This window comes from Balaenoptera borealis, assembly GCF_965194805.1.
Source record: "Balaenoptera borealis genome assembly, chromosome: 4".
Lineage (NCBI taxonomy): Eukaryota > Metazoa > Chordata > Mammalia > Artiodactyla > Balaenopteridae > Balaenoptera > Balaenoptera borealis.
Window position 1 is genome coordinate 45,648,614 of NC_138861.1, and position 17,165 is coordinate 45,665,778.

General features: G+C 35.9%; 1 protein-coding gene across 1 annotated transcript in view; it reads right to left on the minus strand.

The window, feature by feature from the left end:
• Window positions 1-17,165, minus strand: part of MAP9 (microtubule associated protein 9) — a 116,592-nt gene that overhangs the window by 84,934 nt on the left and 14,493 nt on the right. Inside the window, exons 5-8 of the mRNA XM_082391523.1 lie at window positions 10,330-10,559; window positions 9,739-9,810; window positions 2,642-2,735; window positions 707-942 (exon numbers count right to left, since the gene is read on the minus strand). Coding sequence (XP_082247649.1) covers window positions 707-942; window positions 2,642-2,735; window positions 9,739-9,810; window positions 10,330-10,559 — 632 coding nt within the window. The remainder of the gene's footprint in view (window positions 1-706; window positions 943-2,641; window positions 2,736-9,738; window positions 9,811-10,329; window positions 10,560-17,165) is intronic.

A 17,165-nucleotide genomic window follows, 5' to 3' on the forward strand; every position in this document is an offset into this window, starting at 1 on the left:
TCCATCGACAGATGAATGGATAAAGAAGATGTGGCACATATATACAATGGAATATTACTCAGCCATAAAAAGAAATGAAATGGAGGTATTTGTAATGAGGTGGATGGAGTTAGAGTCTGTCATACAGAGTGAAGTAAGTCAGAAAGAGAAAAACAAATACAGTATGCTAACACATATATACGGAATCTAAGGGAAAAAAAAAAGGCCATGAAGAACCTAGTGGCAAGACGGGAATAAAGACACAGACCTACTAGAGAATGGACTTGAGGATATGGGGAGGGGGTGGGGTGAGATGTGACAGGGTAAGAGAGTGGCATGGACATATATACACTACCAAATGTAAAATAGATAGCTAGTGGGAAGCAGCTGCATAACACAGGGAGATCAGCTCGGTGCTTTGTGACCACCTAGAGGGGTGGGATGGGGAGGGTGGGAGGGAGGGATATGCAAGAGGGAAGAGATATGGGAACATATTGTATATGTATAACTCATTCACTTTGTTATAAAGCAGAAGCTAACACACCATTGTAAGGCAATTATACTTCAATAAAGATGTTTAAAAAAAAAAAAAAAAGAATCACTTGATAGTATAATACCATTATTTCCACAGATAATTCAGATGTACCTAACATGGAAGATAAAATATTTAAAAGTTCTATTTTGAATTTTAAGCTATAGTATAGAAAGTACGATTTTATATAAATACCTTTGCAGACTCATTGCATAAGATGCTCTGAAGTTGAAATAGTGGTGGATCATCAACTGTTAAGTCATCATTCATAATCAGTTCAGCTTTTTCCTTTTCTTCTTCAAGGTCACCAGTAGTCACTTGACTTTCCTTGGGTTTCTCAAGTGCAGTAACAAAGTCTATCAAAAATGAGTTCTCTTCACTTTCAATTGATTTCAAGGAATTATGGTTTTCAGTGCATTCTTCATTCTGATCTATTTTGTGACAGAGTAACAGAACTAAATCTCCCTTCTGAATTAATAAGGTGGATAACAGATTCATTTGCTTTCTGCTAAATGAAAACTGTCTATAATCTCTTTCTTGCAAAATAATAAATGGAGAAAACTATCATATTCAACTTGAATAAACTTTTTTCCCAAGTGAGCTACAAAAGAAAAAATGGCTACTAAATCTACTAAAGCATTTGACACACCTTAGAAAATGGAATAACAACCCTAAACCATAGACACGCCACAAGCCCTTGTGTATAAACCAAGAAAGTGAAATGGCAATATCTATTCTATTCAAAAGCCTGTGTTTCTTAGCTGGATCAAGAGGCACAGATTTCTAAGATACTACAGTTACTAGCAATGAACTTATAATATTGTAGAGATGTAGAGAGAACCAAGAATCAATGCAGTTCTAGAAGAGGCCACCACACAGAGAATAAAGCCATCCTTTAGAGTTTTACTCCCACTAAGATGCAGTGTTGCCTCTGATACCAAAAGGGCAGGAAAGGAAGGCCTAGTACTTACCCTCTCAGTGCTCAAGGGACAGGCTTAAGCTCTGGCATGGAAGATTCAGTTTAGCATTTACAGAATTACTTCTATTATTCTGATTCTACCACACTTTAGAATGTTCAACAGAAAATCAGTGCTTTCTGCGTTGATCATCAACTTTCAGTTCTACTAGGATCCACCTACTGGTCAACCTGTATCTTTATTGTCAAAGTCTTAATTACGAGGCTTTCATTACAGCCATTTCTGGGGAACTCGTTTTGAGGTAAGCTAGATATAATATCACTTTATAATTCCAGTTATACATTCATATTTGGAGACTACTCATGATTCAAAGTATCATTAATGGATTCTTTAGAGCTGTTAATCAAAGTACTCAGTGAAAAGAACAAAGACTTTGGAGCCAAAGATTCAAATTATGGCTCCATCACTGACCTTGGGTATGTTTCCCAATATCTTTGCACTCCAGTTTTTCTCATCCGTAATACGACAAAAATTATACTACATAGTAAGCACTTAATAAATGTAAGTTATACATCCCAGTCTTAAAATCAGCTATGCCTTTAGCTCTCATTAAGTTATATGTCATAAGACTAAGGAAAGAAACAATATTAACTGCTCATACCTCACACTTACTAGGTGCTAACGATGGTTCTGTTCTACATGCTTTACATGTATTAAAACTAATTTAATTCTCACAACCACCCTACTCTTATTAAGCCCATTTTAAAGAGCAACATACAGGGCCAGAAAGGTTAGTTACTTTCTCATGTAGTTGTACCTAGATTCAAATCCAGCTTAGTCTCACTCTAAAAGTTCACCTAACCATTATGCTGACTATTGCAGCAACACCTACATAATAATAGCTCACATTTAGTGAATAGTCTACTTGTGTCAGGAATTGAGTTAGTGGCTAAAATGCATAGTATCACTTAATTTTCACAATAGCTTTATGAGATTGGTCTTACTATAACTTGGGGGATTGAGGCATTGAGAGATCAAGTTCTGCATCTACAATCACATGGTTAATAAATTGTATTTTGGGGATTAAAACTCAGGCAAACACAAGCATATATTGTTCCTATAACTGTGTAAAGTATTATTTCTTTTACAAATAGCATTCTAAGCAATACAGAGTTCACAAATAAAATAAGGTAGAATAATTTGATATAATCACCTGTAATGGAGGCTTTTTCCCCAGATCCTGGTGAAGAGGAATTTCCGAGACTTTCTTTAAGGGATGATGATGATAAACTTGTTAACCATGCATCCTATTTAAAGAAAATGTATTTACTAGTAAGTTTAGTTCTCAAGATTTGTGGGGGGCAATAGGATTATTAAAACTACTTCATAACTCTGAAATCTGCATTATTAGTTTTCTGCTAAACACCAAAAGTAAGTCAAAGGAGGTTATAATATGTTTTACTTTCAAGCCTTTATATCTTGATCATTAAAAGCAGTCACTAAGAGCTATTCTAGTTCTTTAACTGAAACCTCTATATTTTCAAAACTCCTGCTGTTCTAAAATCAAATCTCAGAAATATTTAAGGTAAATATTTGACATCTCTTTCCCTAATTATATACTTTCTTAGAAAGTATAAAGGAAATAGAAGGTAAAAACCCTTAGTTTCAAACAAATATTACTTGTTTACAAAATGAAAGCAATTTATAAAACCAAGTAGACAGTTACTTCCAAATATTTTAGATAAAATACTACATAGATTTCATACACTTTAGTTTTCTTCAAAATTCCTATATCTGAATTAAAATAATTATTATATCTGAAATGAAGTAATTATATTTGTGTGCATAAATTAAACATCTCTTTATAGAATAATACTCTAATCTAAAGGTGATGATATTATAATGTAAGAAGTTTGATTTTTTTGCATAGATAATAAATTTTAATTTTCTTTCCCATAATATTTACGAAGAAAATTATATGTCAAAAGCAATAGAGAGAAACCATCTGGGCAGATGGCAGAAGGGCTCAAACACTACCCTGAGAAGGGAATATTTACCCAAGAAGATTTGCAAGTTAGTAGCCTTCTTCCTGAGGAAATTCCCCCAACTGTGCAGCTTAGTAGAAGGCTGCAGCGTTACTAGACTGGCTTGAGGGGTCAGAAGATAGAGTTTAGGACTCGAAGATCAGCCAATAAATTTGGAGAAGAGCTGCAGAAGGCATGAACCCCAATATCTGCATATAAAATCCACCTCAAACACTTGGCTCATCTATGCATGGCATGGGAAAGACCTCAGAGGGTCCTGTAAAATCAAAGTAGCTAGAAAGTGAAAAAGCTAAGCAGAGATTTCAGTCAATGTCCATGGCAAGGGAGACAGAGCTGGGAATTTGAGTCTAGCCATAATACCTGTGTGCTAGAACACATGTTCAGAGGAACATAACAGAATCCAGAATCTCTACAACATATCATTCATAATGTTCAGTAGTCAATCAAAAAGTTAATAAGTAAAGTAAAAAAAATGGTGACACATACTCATGAAAACAAAAACAACAAAAGCAGTCTACAGTAACCAAGCCAGAGATGACACAGATGTTGCAATTAGCAAACAAGAACTTTAAAGTAGGGATTATAAATATGTTCAAGCACTTAGGAAGAAATATATACATAGTGGCTGAACAGATGGGTTATCTTATTATTAGATACGGAAAATACAAAAAATACCAATGGAAATTCTAGAGTTGAATGCTACTGAAATTTAAAAAAAAAAAATCACTGATAGACTTAACAGCAGATCAGGAATGGTAGAAAAAGGCAGTGAACTTGAAGACAGAACAATACAACTTATTCAATCTAAAAAAACAAAGGGAAAAAAAGATTGAAGAAACATGAAAGAAATTTAGAGATCAGTGAGACATATCAAAAATTTCAATGTTCATGTAATTACAAACAAGAGGAAAGAAAATAAAACAGAAAAAAAATTTTAACTTCCCATCTGCATGGAAAATATCAGTTTACAAATCCTGAAATCTCAACAAAACCCAAGCAGGATAAATATAAAGAAAACCACACCTAGGTACCTCATAGTTAAATTGTTGTAATTCAAAGAAAAAAAGACTAAATCTTGAAAATAATTCTGAAAGCTGCCAGAAAAAAACAAAACATTGTATAATGAGGATAGCAAAATAAATTTTTGCTGATTTACTAACAGAAATAATAGAGACCAGGAACAATGGAAACTTATAAAGAGCTGGGGATAGGAGAAGGAAACTGTCAGCCAAGAAGTATATATTCAACTAAGCCATCCTTCAAAAATGAAGATAAAGTGAATATGTTTTAGATAAGCAAAGTCTGAGAGAATCCATCACTGGCAAACCAAGAAATGCAAAAATAAGTTCTTAAGATTGAAGGGAAATAACACTAGAAGGTAATCTGGATATATAGGAACAAATGAAGATCCCTGGAAATGGTATATATATCTAAGAAAACTATAAATGTTTATTCTTTTCTTCTTTTAGTTCTTTAAAAGTCTAAGACAAAAAGTTTAAAAGGCTCTTTAAAGAAAAGTTATAATTCTGTGTTGTGGAAATTATATCATATGTAGGTGTAATATACATGACAACAACAGCGTGATGGATGAGGGAGTATATGGAACTATACTGTTACAAGTTTCTATTTTAAATGTGAAACAATACAGTGTCAACTGTATTGTGACCATTTATAGACACATCTTGTAATCCATAAGACAACTACTAAAAATAAAACACAGGGCTTCCCTGGTGGTGCAGTTGTTGAGAATCTGCCTGCTAATGCAGGGGACATGGGTTCAAGCCCTGGTCTGGGAAGATCCCACATGCCGTGGAGCAACTAGGCCCGTGAGCCACAACTACTGATCCTGCACGTCTGGAGCCTGTGCTCCGCAATAACAGAGGCCACAATAGTGAGAAGTCCACGCACTGCGATGAAGAGTGGCCCCCACTTGCCACAACTAGAGAAAGCCCTCGCACAGAAACGAAGACCCAACACAGCCAAAAATAAATAAATAAATAATAATTAAAGGTACTAATAATTTAAAAAAAAAAATACCACAGAAGTGAAGAACCTAGAAAGTTAAACATATAGTTCTTCCTAAAAAAAAAAAAAAAATATATATATATATATATATAAAACGCAAATAGGTATAGTCAAAAGGCGACAGAGAAAACTAATGGAAAACTAAAACCTATGTGATTAACTCTGAAAAAAAAAAGGCAAGAAAGAAGTTATAGAGGAACAACAACTTCAATTTTAAAAAAATAGATAAAATAAATAGAAAACAAACAGCAACAAATTGGCCCTAAGTGTACTTACATTAAGTGTATATGGACTGGACTTCCCTGGTGGCGCAGTGGTTAAGAATCCACTTGCCAATGCAGGGGACACGGGTTCAAGCCCTTGTCTGGGAAGATCCCACATGCCGTGGAGCAACTAAGCCCGTGAGCCACAACTACTGAGCCTGCACTCTAGAGCCCACGAGCCACAACTGCTGAGCCCGAGAGCCACAACTACTGAAGCCTGTGTGCCTAGAGCCCGTGCTCCACAACAAGATAAGCCACCACAATGAGAAGTCTGCACACCACAACAAAGGGTAGCACCCCACTTGCCATAACTAGAGAAAGCCCATGCACAGCAATGAAGACCCAATGCAGCCAAAAATAAAATAAATAAAATAAATAAATTTATTTAAAAAAAGTATATGTACTAAACACTCATAAATGGAATAATGGATTCATAAGTAGATCGCAATTAAAAAGCAGATTGTCCAACTTGATAAAAAAGTAATACCAAACTGCTATTATGAGTCATTTAAAGAAAAAGAAAAAAATTGTTTGAAAGGAAAATGATGGAAAAAGTTATACCATGCAAATACTGAAATGTTGAAATATCAGGCAAAACAAACTGCAAGATATGAAGCATTACCAGAGATACAAAAATTTCTTAATGCTAAATAGGGTTAAGAACTAATAATGATGAATGTGTATGTGTCTAATTAGAGTCATGGAATGCTGACAGAACAAAAAGGAAGTACAGAGAAATTCACAAACATAACTGGAGATTTTAACACACTCTATTTAGTACATGGTAAATCAACTAGACAAAAATTCAGTAAGAAGGGAGAAGATCTGAATGACACTACCAACCATCTTGACCAAACTGAAATTACAGAACATTATATCTAACACCTGCAGAACACACATTCTTTGTTAATACAAATGAAACTTTCACAAGACACACTTAGTCTGGGCCATAAAAAAAAATCTCAACAATTTTTAAAAATGTGAATTCATATAAGATATATTCCTTGATCATAATAAAATTAAATTATAAATCTATGCAAGAATATATCTAGAGAAGATCTAAATATGTGGAAATAAAATCATTCACCATAAAATAACCATTTGGTCAAAAAAGAGATCACAAGGAAAATTAGAAAATACATTTAAAGGAATGATAATGAAAATAAATGGCACCAAAAAAATTGGGTGCTGTTAATCAGTGCATTAGAGGAAAATTTATAGTTTTCAAAGTTTTGATAGAAAGGATGAAAAGCTTAAAATGAATGGACACATCTTCTAACTTAAAGGTAAGCAAATTAAACCCAAAGAAAATAAAAGAAAGAAATAATAAAGAGTGAAAATCAACAAAATTGGAAACAACAGAGAAAGCTAACAAAGCCAACACTGGTTCTTATGAAAGTTTTAACAAAACTGAGCAATGCCTATCAAAATTTAACAAGAAAGACAGAAAACACAACTACATATTAGAAATGAAAGATGGAATGTCATGATAATTTTACTGTCATCAAAAGGATAAGGGACTATCACAAACAACTTTATAAATTCAACATCTCCGATAAAATGGACAAATTTCTAAATAGACATAAATTACCAAACTGATGAGAAAATCTGGATACCAAATATTCACCACCCCCCCCCAAAAAAAAAAAAAATCAAACTTAGTGTCAAAGACCTCTCCACAAAGATAATTCTAGGCCCAGATAATTTCGCTGGTGAATTCTCTCATTTAAGGGGAAAATGATACTAAACTTCTGGTTTCATAACAAACAAACTTTTAGAAAATAAAGGAGGAAGAGACACTCCCCAATTCATATGATACTCACACCTGATAACAACATTATAAGGAAAGAATTATAGACAACCTCCATAAATATTGATGTAGAAGTCTTAACAAAATATTAAAAAATCAAATCCCACACAAAAATGGTCTACCATGATCGACTAGATTTTATTCCAGGAATAATGAGTTAATTTAACATATAAACATAGATATATATCATCATACACACACACACACACACACACACACATGCACACACAAAGGAAAGGTGGGAAGTGAGGTTGTAGTGAGAAAGAAAATGTCACCCTTTTGATACCCAGCTGTGACATTTGCAGAAAGGTAAGGCAATAGGGAGAGAGGTGCAGTGTCATGTGAAAGCTTATACAAGGTTAAAGAGGCTTCAGCATAGTTGAATGTGGATGAAAATAGACTCTTCCAGAGCCAAAGATTATAGACATAGGAGAGAGAAGGGTTGGACAAAAAAATAAATGGGAAATCCCTGAAAATGTGGGTTTAAAGAAGATTCAGAGCATGGTCAGGAAAATTTTATAATGAGGAATAAGGAAAATTTAGACTATTAAAAAGAGAAGTGGGCTTCCCTGGTGATGCAGTGGTTGAAAATCTGCCTGACAATGCAGGGCACACGGGTTCGAGCCCTGGTCTGGGAAGATCCCACATGCCGCAGAGCAGCTAGGCCCGTGAGCCACAATTACTGAGCCTGAACGTCTGGAGCTTGTGCTCCGCAACAGGAGAGGCCGCGATAGTGAGAGGCCCGTGCACCGCGATGAAGAGTGGTCCCCCTTGCCACAACTGGAGAAAGCCCTCACACAGAAACGAAGACCCAACACAGCCATAAATAAATAAATAAATAAATAAAATTAAACTTTAAAAAAAACAAAAAAAAAGACAAAGACCCAATGCAGCCAAAAACTAATTAATTAATTAATTAAAAAAAAAAAAAAGAGAAGTATCTAATATACCCAACAAAGATAATAGCTCTACAATATAGGCTATGATATAGTCATTAAGGTGAACGTAGTCTCAAGATCACCCAGCAACATGGAAACACGTCATGACCTAATGTTAAGAGATTAAACAAAAAAGCATGATACAAAACATTGTGAATGTTAAGATGACAAATATTATAAAAACAAGTATAGGAAAACAGCCCAAAAGGGGAGTAAGAATAATGAATATAGTTGTTATTAGGTGGTGGGATTTTGCGTAGATATTTTTCAATTAAATTTTCTGTCATAATATAATGTTACTTTAAAAACTTTAGGAATACTTTTTTCTTTAATCAAGGGATATAGAATACATCACAAAGAGCAATTAAAGTTAGGTATCACTACCAGTTTGAATAGTGTTCCTTCAAAATTCATGTCTATCCCAAATCTCCGAACGTGATCTTATTTGAAAATAAGGTGTTTGCAGATGGAATTAGTTAAGATGGGAACCTACTGGAGTAGGGCAGACCCTAAATCAAATGACTGATGTCTTTTTTTAGAGAAAAGTGAGGGGAGACACAGAGACCCAGGGAAGAAGACCATGGGTTGATGGATGCAGGGACTGGAGTGGTGCAGCTATAAGCCAAGGACAACCAAAGATTTCTGACAACCACCAGAAGCTGGAAGAAGCAAAGAAGGATTCTTCCCTAGAGCCTTCAGAGGGAACATGGCCCTGTCCACACCCTGATATTGGACTTCTGACCTCCAGAACTGAGAGAACTTTTGTTGTTTTAAGTCATCTACTTTATGGCAATTTGTTACAGCAGCTATGGTGAACTAAATATCCACTTGGCCAGATGATTTTATTAAACATAAAATAATTGGTTTTGATAACACCCTCTCTTCACCTGATTTTCAGAACAAATTAGGACATAGCACATTGAAGTCAGGCAGATTTATATCAAAATGCCAGCTTTTCTGGTAAAGCTAACCTACAGGATAAGAGTGGAATCAGAGTCTACTGTGCTCATACTTCTAGCCTGAATTGGAGAGATTCATCTGTTTAGTTATGATACAAAGGACTTCCTCTGTCTGCCTTTGTACCACGTCCTGGGGAGCAGATCTTTTCTCACATCAGTAACACAGACGAGTCAGGAGAAGAAGAAAGAAGCTTAGCCAGTACTGTTTAGTTCCTTTTCTCTGATCTGCTCAAGCAGATTGTGGAGGAGGAATGCTCTTCCCATACTTACCCCTTCTGAAATGTGAGGTGGAAATTCTCTAACCATAGTGAAATGTAAAGACAGGCGGCCAAGTGTTCTTCCCTAATAAAAATACACAGTAAACTCCTGATGAAGTCCTGAAGGATCACATCTACATCCCTTCTAGTGTATCCCAAAAAATATAGGACTGTGCCGTGAACATTCAGTATACATTTGTTGAGTGATTAAAACCAAATGAATAAAATGACACTGGACATAAATTTTACAATTCAAAGATACGTAAATAAAAACTCTTGCAATTAAAGTGTTGCCTAGATTCAAAAAGGCAACAGTTTTTTTCACATTTTACTTTCTCTGAAATTGGATGCATCATATGTTACAGTTTAGCAGTTTTCTTCTTTCTTAGTGGTACATAAAATAATGCTGTATTTTTGCTATATCTTACAATTGAGTTTTAGATCCAATAAAATATATTTTTAAAAACTTAAAATTATTTCCTTATCAATTGTTGAAGAAATCATGTAAAACACACACACATGCACGTGCGCACACAAATATTCTTTCTCTCATAATCAGATGCAAAAACCTGAATTAGAAACACAGTTTAGCAGTAGTGCTAACCTCAGGGTCAAGGTTTTCAGAGAATGCATTTTTCTCAGCTTCTGGTTGTCTGCCATTCAGACTTGAGAGGAACGAAGGTGCAGAATGTGCCTCTAATTCTTCATGGAGGGCAGTGTCTTTATCTTCTCCTAGACTGTCTTTCTCCTCCCTGTGGCTGTGCTTTTTCAACATGCTCCTTGGCCGAGGTGAAGGCTTAAAGTGGTTGTCTGCTTCAAGGCTGCTGTTATTTTCTGCAGAAAAATACAATGTTTTAATACATTAAATACAATTTAATACACTAAAAAATACATTTTTTAAATGACCATGGCTTCTCCTACATTGCAGGTGCCACCACACTTCCCTCCTGTGCTGAAGCACCTTGGCTTTCTATCCTGGAGAGTCTAGAAGAAGCCCACACCCTTCTCTACACAGAACTCCAGAAAGTACAAGTAGGCGATAGTTCATAATCAAATAAATTTTTTTAAATGGCTACCATCCTGGAAGTAACTAGTATACTTCACTTTTGGAGTAGTTAACTCATCAACTCTCATAGTATTAAAAAAAAAATTTTTTTTAACAAACAAAATCAAACTGCCTCAGTTTCAGCCTTTATAAAATGAGGCAGTTCATCCATCAAACCTTTATTGAGTATCTGCTGCCAGGCCCCATACACATCATTCACATTAATGGACCTCAGAATCAAGACACTGGCAATGGCCCTGTCCAAGGATTTTAGAGGTTGGGAACGGAGACGATTCTAAACAAATAAAATTATAAGACAAACGTAAGTGCTGTTACAAGTATAAAGATGATGTCAGTACAGGGAGTAGAAGAGCCAAATGTCCCTGGAAGGAGGAACAGACAACTGGATAACTTGTGAGCTGCTGTTCTCTGAGTCCATAAAACCTCTCCAGCAGTTATTAAAATTTCTTAGTTACTATTTCCATTACTTCTAAGCTTAAAACAACAATCTAATGCTGGTATACTTCCAGCCCTCAAAACATGATAAGAAACATTTTACATGAACTTTTCCCTAAATTTTACCTATTATACATATCCATCTCTCCATTGTTCTACCAATGTATTCTTCTGACGAAACTTCAAAACTGAACTAATTAATACCTTTATCCTTTTTATCTATAAGTGGAGTTATAAACCCTGCTAGAAGATTCTACAACCATACCTAATTGGAACCACTTTAAATGTTTCATTGTCAATTTTAGGTATGTCCTAAACTCTGGTCAAATGTCCAATCCAAAATCCGAGAGTCATCCTAGATTCCTCCCTCAAAATCCAAAGGATCACAATACCCTATCCATTCTACTTGCTAAATTTCTCTCTCATTTATCCCACTTTCTACATCCCCACTTTCAGTTCCTCATCCACTCTTGCCTAGATTACTGCCTTAGTGACATTTATAAAACACAAATCAGATCACATCACTCCTATCCACAAAATTATTCAATGGCTCCCCATCAGCCAGTCTTAGAGAATAAAAAGCTCATTGCCTCTGAACAATATAAAAGGTTTCATGGTTTTGTCCCTGGCTACCTGTGCTGCCTCATCACTGACACACCCACTTAGTAATCTGTCCTGAAATGCTGGGCTCACTGTGCTTCTGCAGCTGTGCCACATCCCTCCTGCCACCAGAGCTTGCCACCCAAGCTCTCCTTCTGCCTAGGATGTCCACTTCCTGTTTCTCCTCCTGACAAATGCTTGCCTGTCTTTGGAACCTCAGTTTAAGCAGAATATTGTATAATGCCTGGTTTTGAGTCATTTTTTTTTATTGTGGTACGAACACTTAATAGGAGATCCACCCTCTTAACAAACTTTCAAGTGCACAATACAGTATTATTAACTAAAGGCACAATGTCACAAGGCAGAGCTCTAGAACTTATTCATCTTGCATAACTGAAACTTTACATCTGTTGACTAGCAACTCCCATTTCCCTCTCCCTTCAGCCCCTCATAACCACCATTCTACCCACTCTCTGTATGGGTTGCGTATTTCAGCTATTTCATATTTGAATCTTGCTCTGACACTCATTAGCATTGTAAACTTCCACGAATCATATAACCGCCACACACCCCAGTTTTCCTATAGGTAGAATTAGCTAAGATTTCCTAAAGCACTCATGGGACTTGAGTAAGATAATACATACAAAGCGCACAACACAGTGCCTGACACATGGGAAGTGCTCAATGAATATCAACGATTGTATAGACATTTCCTGTTCTGATTTGTCCACCACTCCTGTTTTCTTTTTGGGTATCCTCTTCTCCTTTCTATCCATGTGATTCTGGTGGGTTAATAAATATCTCCTCCATACCTCAGTGAGAATGATGGGCACGTGATGCAACCCCCTTCTTCCTGTGCAGCTTATCATAGAAACTTCATTTCCTCTGACCACAGTAGGCAGTCAGGAGGTCAGTATTTTTCTACTTGGAGTTGGTGGATATGCATTTAAGGCCATGGAGCTGGAAGGATGTGATTTAGAGACCGCTAGTGGCATTCTCTGCTGCCAAGTGAAGGGCTGTCTGAGACAAAGAAACCAAATGACAGAAAAATGGACCAAGGGATGGAGTAAATGGGGCAGTGACAGTGCAGGAGGAGAGAATGAGAGGGTCAGGGAGGCAGGGTAAAAGTAAAGAGAGAGAATCCTGATGATATAGAAATACCGATTCTCTACACTTAATCACACCTAAAGCAAGGACTTCTGACATCCATGCTCAACACAGGGATAAACTCTTTGCACTGATGTTTGAATTGGGTCATTTGCATCTGAGAGTCCTGACTACAGGTACTATTATTTGTCAGTTATAGCTATTAACACCAGCTCCTCTAGGAAGCCTTCCCTAATGCCCTCAGGTAAATTTAGATGCCCACTTTCCTGTGTTCTTACTATACCTTTTATACACCTTCCCACCAAATTGTAAAGTATTTGCTATGGTCTGAATGTTTGTGTCCCCACCTAATTCTTATGTTGAAATCTTAACCCCAAAAGTGACATATTAGGAGGTGAGGCCTTTGGGAGGTGATTAAGTCATGAGGGTAGAATCTTCATGAATGGGATTAGTGCCCTTAAAACAATGCTCTACAAAGTTCCTTTGCCCTTTCCACCACATAAAGATACAATGAGAAGCCTGCAACCTGGAAGAGGGCCCTATCCAACCATGTGAGTCCTGTGATTTCAGACTTCCAGCCTCCAGGACTGTAAGAAACAGGTTTCTGTTGGTTATAATCTACCCAGTCTGTGGTATTCGGTTACAGCAGCCCGAACAGACTAAGACAGTATTGGAGGATTGGTACTAAGTCTTTGTAATGCCACAGTGATAGCTACTATCACAGTGCTTGTAACAGTGAAACATATCGTACCCACAATAAATATGTGGGATAAATAAAATGATCTGCTTATGAACAAATGCTGAATAATAAAATGAATAGTAAAAGCATTTATAGAGTACTTAATTTATACCAAGATTGCTCTAAGCACTTCAAATACATGAACTCAATTTAATTGCTTCAAACCCCTAGTGGTGGTTCAACTATTGTCTCCATTTTACAGGTAAATAAAATGAGGAACAAAGAGGTCATGTGCCCATAGTCATAAACTCTAATTTGTGGGATTAAAGCAGGAGCACCCAGACTCCAATGCTAATAGAGTCAAGGTTCTCCTGCTTTAAAGTTAAAATAAAAACAGCATAACCTGTAAAAATTACTTTCTACAATCACTACCAATGTGACCATTACCTGATAAAAGTGAAAGAGTTTGATTATTGTACTAGTTACAGAACACAAGCAAGAACTAAGGAAACTTTCAGGTTCTAATATTTTTATAAAGCATTAAGTGATACTCAGCAATATCTCACTACATTAAAAATATTAAGTTCTTACTGCTGAACTGAATGAATAAGCATTTTCAGAACTCTAATGAAAAACTGATGAACTCATAAAAGTGCTAACAAAAGATCAAGATAAAAAAAAAATTAATTACATGGGACTGAGTGAACTGATGAGGATGAGTATAATTTTTGTGACTTTCTGTCTGAATTAAAAAAAAAAAAAATCCCACAAGGACTCAGAGGCAAAGAATATACAAATCAATTTTCACTGCAAAGTAAAGGAGCTGTTGCAGTGGAGGATTACTGGACTGAATGTCAATATTATGACATAGTATGAGTGTGTTTCATGTTTGGTAATTGCAATCATTGTTGCTTTTGTTGTGGTCATCCATGTACAATGCTTGGTGTCAGTCTATTTATCTCTTGTAAAAATAAAATACAGTGTGTGTGTGTGAAAAAAAACAAAAAAAACAAAAAAACAAAAAAAAACAAAAAACTTCGTGGAGTGAATGTACAAGTCACTGTAGGCTCTTAGTTAAAGGAACACAATAAATCTTGTATTGGAAGGTGAAAAAAAAATATTAAGTTCTAAACTCTATAAGAAAAAAAAGTCTAAAAATTTAGAGAAGGATAAAGCTAAGCTCATTAACCACTTTCCTTCTTTAATGAATGAATTATTCATTTATTCATTTATACATTCAAATACTTAATGAATTCTACATGCCAGGCACTAACCAGCAGCCTCAACTTTTTTCTTCAACTTGAATAATCTAGGAATAATGATTTTAATATATTTTATACCAAAATTCCACTTCAAGAAGCATCATCAGTTTTCAGAAAGAAAAAAAATACATCTATACATTATCAAATGTTTTATTTTACAATCAAATGTAAATGATTACCTGTTTTGGTAATTTTTTTTATCCTACATATACTGAATTGCAAATGGTTAATGATTGTTTAAAAATACAGTATTGCACATTTAGAAGCCTGAGCTATCTTGTGTTCAAAATACAGTATTTCTCTATTCATTTTAATTTGTCACAGGTTTTAAAAAAGATATTAAATGGGTAGATTATTGCTGATTATCTACCATAAAGTTCTAATAATATACTTCTATCTATATCAGACTAATTTTTAGCTTCTATAATATGCTCACATTTTCTTATTAACTTAATGAAAAGCTCTTCAGAATCAGGACAAATAGGATAAATATAATCCATAAAAATAGGTTTTTAAACTCAACTAAGACTAGGAAACACTGCATACTCTTTCTTGAAGATTCACTGTGCATATGTCTTTATTAACAGTTCCAAGAAGTTCATAAAGATATTGGTTTAAAATTCCTATAACTCTGTGTTTTCCCCTCAATACCAATGAACAAACTGTGGAACATACTTTGGAAAATGGTGATGTAATGGATTATTCACTGTTTGATTACATTTCCCTTCTCTCCATTTTTGATTTTACTCAGTACACTGGGAAGGTACATTTTAGCAAGTTAATTCTGTTTCATTAGGTCTTGTGCTTACACTTTTGTAGAAATTTATAGTTTGAGACATACTTCAGTAGATTCTTAAAACAATTTTGTAGGAAAGGAGAGCAGGTTTCCACCCCCTCCTCATGAAGACAGTGAGGCTTACCCTATGGCTGAGGTCACACATAATTAACTTGCAGTAGCTTTTCCCCTAGTATCCCTGCTTGCTCATATCTTCTCCTCATTTGAAAGTGGATGGAATTTGGGGGGTGGAAAAAGGAGTGTCTGAAATATAGCTTTGCCTAAGGTTACCAGTGCCATCTAATATGTAAAGTATGAAATACTTACCAGTACCATATTTAATGATGATATGAAAGAAAGAGGTTTTTGTGAAGGTTAGCATCAACTACTATTTTTTCTATAGAACAGAAAAAGACTGGAAGACTCCAAATCCTTAAACTTCTATGCCCTTGTTCCTGCATGGCAGCCCAGGGGATGTCACAGCAGTTGGTGCCTGCTTTACTCCATCTCTGCTGCACTATGCACAGAGCCCAGTAGAACTGTGGAGAAACTACTGTAATCACACCAGGAACATCCCCACAGAAAATTGAGTTTTAGTGGATTTTCCTGGGGAACAGAGAAACCAAATGGAGATTCTCTTTTCTTAAGGAAAGTCTGGAGGCTTAAAGAATAACAGCAACAACACCTCCCCCCACCACCCCCTTCAAATATACAAATGCCAAACAAATATTCTGGCAAATGGCTGCATGGAAATGATTGTTTTAAGGACTAGCCCCAATGCTGCTATAACCCTGATGTCTGGAGTGTGAGATGGATTAGAAAGGATTCCATTGTAGTTCCACTGCTAAAAACAAAATTGGAGCTCACAGGCCTAAGCAAGGCTGGACCGAGGAGCTTTGGAGCCACAGCTGTGGATGACTGAAGGTACTTTGGCCAACTATCAGGCACTAGCAGAGACACAAGACTGAACGTACAACTGGACATCAGAATTATGGGTTTTCTCTATGGTTTTATTATTTTTATTTATATCTGTAAAATTGAAAAGTTAAGTCTGATTTTTTTTTCTTAAATATCTACTAGCCACCATACGCAGTGGTCAAGAATCCACCTGCCAATGTGGGGGACACGGGTTCAATCCCTGGTCTGGGAAGATCCGACATGCCACGGAGCAACTAAGCCCATGCACCACAATTACTGAGCCTGTGCTCTAGAGTCCGTGAGCCACAGCTACTGAACCCATGCAGCACAACTACTGAAGCCTGCACGCCTAGAGCCCATGCTCCACAACAAGAGAAGCCACCGCAATGAGAAGCCCGTGCACTGCAATGAAGAGTAGCCCCCGCTCTCCACAACTAGAGAAAGCCTGTGAGTGGCAAAGAAGACCCAACGCAGCCAAATATAAATAATAAATAAATAAATAAAAATTGAAAAAAATCTACTAGCTACCATGTAAAAGTATTTTGTGATTGATTATTTTAAAATAAATTTTCAAGAAATGCAATTACAGTAACCTAAC